The following is an 8129-nucleotide window of genomic DNA, read 5'->3' as shown; positions in this document are numbered from 1 at the left end:
AACCCCCCCCCCCCCCCCCCGCAGAACATGGCCCCGATCCCCTCCGCCCTCATCACGGCCGGCAGCGCAGGCCTCGGCGCCGCAACAGCCCGGCTCTTCGCCCGGAACGGCTACAACGTCGTCGTGAACTACGCCAACAACGCCGAGCGCGCGGAGTCCCTCGTGCGGGACCTCCGCGCCTCCTCCCCGCTCGCCGCGGACCAGCAGCGCTTCGCGGCCATCAAGGCGGACCTCTCGCGCAAAGACGACCTGGCCGAGCTCGTCCGCGGCGCCGTCGCAGCGCTCGGCGGCCGCCTCGACGTGCTCTTCAGCAACGGCGGCTGGACCCGCATCAGGAACCTCCAGGACCTGGACGAGAACGTCGACGAGGAAGACTGGGACCGCTGCTTCAACATGAACGTCAAGTCGCACCTGTTCCTGATGCACGCCGCCCGCCCGCACCTCGACGAGGCCGAGGGCGCCTTCATCACCACGGCGTCTCTGGCCGGCGTCAAGGTCAGCGGGAGCTCAATGGTACGTTGATCACCTATCAGCGGTTTCCTCCCCTAAGTCCCCGCTGCTGGGCCGTCTTTCCCGCCCAAGGTGGTCACAGAGCGGAGCGGAGAATGGATGCGATGGGCAGGGCCACTGTTCTAAGACGTAAACAGGCCTACGCCGTGACGAAAGCAGCGCAAATTCACCTCGTCAAGGCCCTAGCAATGGCGGCGGGACCCAGGATAAGGGTCAACAGCGTCTCACCCGGCCTCCTCTTGACGGTAAGTCCATCATCAAAGACACCACCACCACCAACACCACATCCATCCATTAGACCCGCGTCCGCGTGCCTACCCCCACCCTCTGCCCATTTCCCGAAAGACACATCGGCTCACTTTTGGCGGTGCCGCGCCGGCGACATGACAGGACTGGGGCCTGCAGTTCTCCGAGGAGCAGCGGGAGGCGATGCGCGAGAAGACGAGGCTCAAGAGACTGCCCACCGTCGACGACGTCGCGGACCAGGTGCTGTGCTTCGCCAAGAGCAGGAGCGTCACCGGCGCCAATGTGGTTATCGACGGGGGCTTGAGCCTCTGAATGGGCGCAGGACTATGGGAGATGATGGGGAGGGGCAGGCAGATGGAACAGACGTTGTATCCGTAGGGTCTGGTCAGTGACTGGCTGGTTAGTGGTGACACGGACGCGGGATGGATCTCCAGGCAGCAGCAGCAACAAGCACTTGTTGGCCCCCTTACAGACGCAGTAGCAGGCAGGGTGAGCAAGTTAAGGCCAAGGGCAGGAAAAAAATCAAGCCAGAAACCATGAATACGGAATGATGGCCAGGTTCTAGTGCCAAGGGTCCAAGGTTGGACCGGGGCAGATGCGAGCAGTTCGCGCACTCAGACTCGCAGAGAAGCGCTCGGATTGGCCCCCACCCACCCTTACCTACTGATGCGGCCTAGGTATGTGGCCTGCGTAGTCTCGGGTAGGGGTCTTCCTCCCACATCCCGAACCCGAAAGCCACGAACGAAGGGGGTTATCAAAAGGGTAAAATAGCAAGGCGGCGAAGTTTAAAGAAGAGCTCAAAACCGCTGTGTTTCTTGAGAATATCCAGTCATCCAAGTGCCGAAACGCCGTTTCCCTCCCTTTTCCCTGCCATGCGTGGTTGTGTCGTATGCGTCGCGCGTGTGGTTACAAACAGTTGGTACAAACAACTACCTCCTCGACATCTTCATGCACACCACTTCTTCGAATCACTCACTCGCCGACCTCCCTGTCCTCGCTCCAATGGATATACGAGACGATCCGCCATTTCCACGACTCATGTCGTATTGCCTTCCCCCATACGAACATCGGCACCCACATGATCAGGACGGCAGTCGCGATTCCCGCCATCGCCCCGAACGCATTCACGTACCCGGCCTGCTCGATCCATGTGTTTGTGTAGAAGGAGAGCAGGAAGCCGAAAAGTGCTACGAAACAGACCGACAAGTCAGCTTTTACCGCACGAACATTGGACGAAACAGGACAAGCATGGGATGCCGGCACACTCACACTTAAACCCCATTACCGACAGCGTCACCTCCCCGGTTATAGGTCGGTACGCATCAATGACATACACAGTTGCGATGTTGGTGCCCTGGGAAATGGAAAACGTCACTAGGGAAGAGAGGGTGTCAGAAAACGGCAGAGCAACCAGGACATGCGGAGCCGGGAAAGAGCTTACAGAGTCCCAGGCCAAGGGTGGGACAGATCCAGTGCAGTTGGTTCGCGATTCCCACGCCGTACAGGATAAGGGCCAGAGGCGTCGATATCATGGAGATGACCATGGCAGGAAGCCGCATTTCCGGATCCCTGATGCCGCCATTGCGTAACGTGAACCAGTCGGCGACCTTGTCGCCAAGGTGCCCACCCGCTGGGATACCGGCCGCGGCCCCAATGATGCCGGCGATGAAACACAGCCCGATCTGCCAAGCATCGAAGCCGTAGGCGGTGTTGAAGGCAGAAGCGATATTCGAAGACACGGCGACGAGGAAACCAACAGTCACGGCTTGCACCAACGCCGCCCACAGCACAGGCGGGAGAATGATCAGACCCAGAGGCCGGAGAGACAGCTTCAGCAGGCTCTCTCGCGTCAAAGTTTTGTGGAAGATTTTCAGGGACGACGGGTAAGAGTTCTTTCTCGAGCTTGGGAGAGCGTTTTCTGCGTAGCGGGGAGCGAGTTCGCTCTCTGAGCCCACCGAACCAGGCTTGTTGGCGTCGATGGATGCCATTCGGTTCCAGTTGCTCGCCTCGTCTCGCTCGTAGGCCGTCTCGGGGAAGGTGAAGAACGCAAGCGCGAGAACGACGCCGATTAAGGCCGCAGAAACCTCGTAAATCACTCTCCAATCATGGTTGATGGTGATGAGACTGTCAAAAGCCACTCGTCAGACAAAGTCGAAAGCACTGCAGATCCTGAAGCGAACTTACCCTGAAATCACCAGTCCAAACCCAACTCCTGCGGAGAGGAAAGAGGTATACAAGCTTTGGGGTCGTTAGCCGGATACTGATCAACACCAGCCGGACTCTATACTTACGCCATGATGGTCCCTCTTTCGTGCAGAAAGAAGACATCGGCGATGGAAATTGGGGCAATGGTCTCTGCTGCACCAGCACCGAAACCCATCAAGATCCGCCCAGCGAGAAAGCCGGCGTACGAGTGTTCAAAGATGAGCCATATCGTGCAAACAAAGTAGATCGTGTAGCTGGCAACATAGACTGGGCGCCGGCCAAACTTGTTGGCCATGGGCACCCAGAAGAAGTTGCCAACCCCCTGAAGCAGTGCGGTTGTCGTGAAGAAGTACGCCGTCTGGGAGATGGAGTACGACAGAACCGCATTATCCGTGGCCGCAGCCGGATAGAACTCCAGCGCCGTCTCCAGAAGAGCTATCGACGGGCCTATCACGAAGTTGTCAGAGACGATGCCTCGTGTATATGGCTGCGTCTGCCGACTTACCCGCTGCAAGAAAATTGCACATCATCATGGCCACGCAGATCAACCCCGCCATGTAGTATTTGTACCATTGTGGCCTAGATGGGTCAGCCAAAGGCCCCTGGTTTTCACGATCCGAATACCCGGAAACCTACCAATTCAAAGGGTCATTTGGGTCTGTGGAAGGTTTGGGGATCAAGATGATCTCGTTCGTAGCCTCGTCCCTCAGACGGACATTTCCCAACGTCCTTACTGGTGCCTCCTCCGGAACTGCATGTCTTGCGACGTGATCATCCATTGCTGGGCTCTGCTGTGTGTGTGTCTGTGTGCGCCGCGAGTTGCAAAGCGGTTGGAGCCGCCCTCGTTGGAGGGTCCCCGAGGGAGGATATGGAGACCTGAGGGAGTTGCGACGCTCTTTGCAGACGGAAGAGTCGGGTAGTGTCTGAAGACTGCCCGCGGGAAGTCGGGGAGTAGTAAAGAAGTGGCTACTCCCCGGCTCAAGGGACGGCCGCGATCGATGAAACAATCGAAGCCTGAGCTATCTGCCGTGTCGATCGTTCAACGTTGTTGCATCAAAGGGAGGTCTAGACGGAGGCGCGTGGCTCTACTGGCACCCTGCGCAGACACACACAAACGGCATAGGTTTAAGCTTTGCCTTGTCGGTGGAATATTGATTGGGTTCTGTGGGGAAACAGGGTCCGGAAAATGGCCGCCAGACGCGGTGATTCGCAGAGTTGCCGTGAGGATTGGTGACGGGTGATGTGTGAGGAGAAGGACGGCAACGAGATGGTGTCGACGAAACCAGAGGGGATTCGAGGACGAGCAAAAGGGCCACCCAAGGCTACCTACCTTGAATGTTGATGCAATATCTCAATGTGACGTCGCAGCCCAATAGAATTGAAAATATTATCCAGTGACACCTGGGATGAGTAGTGAGAGGGCTACAAGGACTATGGATGGGATATCTCCAGGATGGATGGGGATAGGTGACGGGCCTAAGCAGGAGATTGGCAGGCTCAAACCCTGCTCACCGATGCAGCTCACTAGATGAGGGAAAGACTTGGCGAAGCATGGGAAAAGGGAAAGACAGGGATTTAGACGCAGCGGCCACTGTCTTATCCGCGACTAAGGGGTTTTCGAGTTTAGGGGGCAAGTTCCACCAACAAGCCTTTCGCCAAGACATTGGACATGGTTGAGCGAAACATGACCAGAAGAAAACCAATCGGTGGGTTCTGTAGGAAGCACTAGCGTGGGAACCAGAACGGATGTCCTGGAGCATGAGCAGCAGTAGTGGCAGCAGGTGAAAAAGGACAGATGACAGACGTCGTCTCGAACTCTCGCTCCGAGATGAGATGGGATGGAGGTGACGCTGTCTCTCCCTCAGGTTCTCGGGCTTTTGTTCTCTTTGAGGGAAAGGCGGCGGCGGCTTGCTAGCCGAGGATCGATGATTCAAGATGGGGACTCCCTCGTGTCTCCCCGAACAGGCCCCGCCGCCACGATTGCACGCGTAAGATATCGGACTTTGAACAGGTCCAAGCCTTGCTGCAAGAGCCTCAAAGAGAGGAGAACTCGGTGGTGCATGAACCACGCACAGGACACAAGGTGCCGTTTTCGGCCATGTCCTCCGGTCGACTTGTGGCCTGGCAGCAATGTGACAGAAAAGGCTGTACATAGGGAGCACCGCGTTGTGTGTGCGCAGCAGCAAAGTGTGGCTGGTGCTCGATATGGGGTAGGAAAAGCAAAAAATTTGGCAGCACTGCGCCTAGCCAGAGTAACCCCGGCATGTCTCGCCTAAGGAGACGCGCAACGCGCTCTCCACGCATGGTTGTGAGTTCTGAGGTTGAAGGGGTATGGCATGCATGTTGCCGTGGACACACACTAGCAGACTAGAGAAGGTCAATAGTCCACACAAACAGAGATGGGACGAATGCTGATCCTGATCATGGTTTCTCAACCAGCAGCGCCAGCGGAGAACGAGCATTGGAGGCCGCTTCCAGGGCCGCCGGGTGGTTCCTGACTGTTGGAGAAGGTGGAACGGATGACTGCAGCTTGGCTTTCGTCCCAAGTTGCAGTGCAGAAGAGTACGGAGTACTACAGCGGTAAGTACGTAGGTAGCACGGCCTACGTGCATTTGGCCATGCATGATGCCGCGGAGACCGCCGTCCCTGAGATATGCACCGCGTCGACGACATGCAGCGCCGTTATCTCGTCACCTGTGGGCCGAGGGCGAGACCTGAAGAAGACGCGCAGACGAGGCCATCCTCCCGCCCTGGCCGTTCATGCCATCCATTCAGAAGGATTCTGACATGTGTCGACATATTGGACGACAGACAAGGAACGGAATTCGAGGCCCGAGAGTGGCCCGGGGATGGTGATGAACTCTCTTGAGTGGTGTCGTTCTCAGTCGTGGCCCTCCGCGGAGCTGAGAGTAAGGAGTGTTTCAAGTGACGTTTCCCGGATCTCTGGTGCAGCGGGTAGAGAAGAAGCTTCATCATTCAAGGTTGATTGAGTGGGCATGCGAGGTTTCTGTTTCTAAATTTCGATGCTCGGTTATGGACGCCGGCGTCTCGAAACAAAGTAGACTCGTCATGGTGCTATATCGAATGGAGCGATTCTGAAGAGAGGACGCGTCTGCTCTTGTTCAGCTTGCCCCAGATGTGGCCGATGGCCCCGTCAGGTAAGGCAGAATTCAAGCTTCGTGCCACGGCTCCATGGCCGGTGGAAAGATTAGGGTTGCCGGGATGGGTTTGACGAAACTAAAACGGGGGGTGGCCGCTTTCGTCATCTGCGACCAGCCAAGCAGAGGCCGCAGAGCAGAGCAGAGCAGCAAATGCCGCCCGCCTGTCATCTGAAGTTCCCGACTTGAGGTTGTCTGATCTGGCGCGGCGGCGCGCCAATGGCAGCTGAGAGCCGAGGGAGGGACTTGGGTCGAGTTGTGAGGATTCCGCCGCGGTGCGGGTGTTGGTGGAGGAGACGACGTGGAATCAGAGATGCAGCAATCAGATAGATGCAGGGTGAAAGATGAAGGCGGGGCGCCAAGCTCACGCTACGTGAGAAGCTCACACTAAGGCAGGAAGAAAGGGTACTTGCGGCCAGTAGGGAGCGGAAGTACCACCGCGCTACTCCACGTGCGGGAAAGCACCTTGACGGCGGATACCGCGCCTCAAAGACGCGCTGCGTAAGTCTCCTAGAGAAGGGTTCCATCATCAGAGATTTAGTGGACGACGTCCCATCAATAGCGGCTTAGTACACTGAAAATGATGTACCTCTGTACCGCGGATGGTAGCTAATCACACCTCACATATGGGTCCCTCATCGGAGGGTCCCATCGCACCATTCCTCTTCGGGATTTCCGGCCAGGCCCTGGGATGGCACGGATATGAGAGCCTACGTAACGCTCTTTTCCCTTTTTCTCTGGGTCTGAGGGACTGAATGGATGCTGGCACTGGCTGGCCTTGTTCACATCCATTTCTGATAACGCTGCAACGCGTGTGTTTCTTTCCCCATCAAACACGTCTTCACGGGGGATACCTGGATACCTTGACACCTTGACACCTTGACACCTTCCAAATGGACGTCGCTTGCCTGATGTCCACCCTGACGTCCACCACGAGGCTCACCTGCTCACAATTCCCAATGCTTCTTGCTCGCCGTCCGACTCTCGAGCGCCTTGCGCGTGGGGATTTGCCGGGGAGGGCTGCGAGGGACCCTGGATCATCACTAGCCATGTTCCCCGTTGGCTTGCAGTAGCGTACTTTGTACGCTACACGCTTCCAGTCGCTGCACTGCGCTTGCTCACCTTCCAGGATCACCAGACTGTTTCTTCTCAGGTTCCTCCTCCGTCGCCGGCCGGCGGAGAGGACCTTTCCGCTACTCGATTCTGAACATCCACACTCAAATTTGTTTGTCTGGGTCAAGATGCCTTTCGCAAGTGTCGAGGACCCCGTCCCGCCCGCCAAAGTGCGGCGGTGAATCGGACACAAGGCAATTGGCGCCGTGGCTTGCCGTATTGGCGCGCGTCCACGAGGGGCCACGAGTCAAGCATGTCGACTCAATTGACTTTTGCCGCAGTGCTCAGTGATCACTACCTTAAGGAACCTTACACGTGTAGCCGAGCAAACATGCGGCAGGCAGGGTCCTTTGACGAGATGACAGCACTTTGCCTGAGACTTCCTGGCATTCCAGCAACAAGAGACGGACCATCGCATCGACCATGGACCTTGAGATGGGTTAGAGTTGACATCCGCTGCCGCCGGCTCCAAGACTGGCTCGACTTGGCTACAGCCGCTCAAACACCATTGGAGGGACCTTCAGGTTTCGTCCACGGGGCGGGCATCACTAAGCGGCCGGCCTCCACGCCTTCCATGGGACATGGCTGGTCTGCGGAGGTCTACGGATAGTGGTCAAGGTTGAAGAGTCAAGGGTGCCTGCCGCTTCGGGCGATTTGCAGATTATCCGATTTGCTCCAATATGGATGGATACTGAGGTGCATCCATCCGTCCTCCACATGGGCAGCGATTGACACTTCGGATTCCTGACCTGTCCGGACTCTTGTCGACATGGCGATCGAGCGTCGAGCCTTGAGCCTCGGGGGGGCCTGCCTCGGGTCCTGTCCTGAGCTGCCATCAAGCGAGCTGCGCTGCGCTGCGAGCTGCCGGGTCGTCTGATGGTGATGGTGATGATGACG

The 8129-nt window shown here is 57.4% G+C and overlaps 2 protein-coding genes across 2 annotated transcripts; one reads left to right on the top strand and one right to left on the bottom strand.

The window, feature by feature from the left end:
• Positions 1 to 27: 27 nt before the first annotated feature.
• COL26b_008223 (uncharacterized protein) lies at positions 28 to 1068 on the top strand (the record flags this gene model as incomplete). Its single annotated transcript, XM_053180987.1, has 3 exons — positions 28 to 513; positions 534 to 755; positions 901 to 1068. The coding sequence occupies 3 exons, from the start codon at positions 28 to 30 to the stop codon at positions 1066 to 1068; spliced, it is 876 nt and encodes a 291-aa protein (XP_053035123.1).
• Positions 1069 to 1728: 660 nt separating this feature from the next.
• COL26b_008222 (uncharacterized protein) lies at positions 1729 to 3740 on the bottom strand (the record flags this gene model as incomplete). Its single annotated transcript, XM_053180986.1, has 5 exons — positions 1729 to 1943; positions 2198 to 2880; positions 3048 to 3408; positions 3467 to 3540; positions 3598 to 3740. The coding sequence occupies 5 exons, from the start codon at positions 3738 to 3740 to the stop codon at positions 1729 to 1731; spliced, it is 1476 nt and encodes a 491-aa protein (XP_053035122.1).
• Positions 3741 to 8129: the final 4389 nt, after the last annotated feature.

The sequence above is a fragment of the Colletotrichum chrysophilum genome (genome assembly GCF_026319265.1).
Source record: "Colletotrichum chrysophilum strain AFK26 chromosome Unknown scaffold_70, whole genome shotgun sequence".
In the NCBI taxonomy this organism is placed as follows: domain Eukaryota; kingdom Fungi; phylum Ascomycota; class Sordariomycetes; order Glomerellales; family Glomerellaceae; genus Colletotrichum; species Colletotrichum chrysophilum.
Note: the sequence above shows the minus strand (reverse complement) of the source record. Positions and strands in the feature narration are given on the sequence as shown.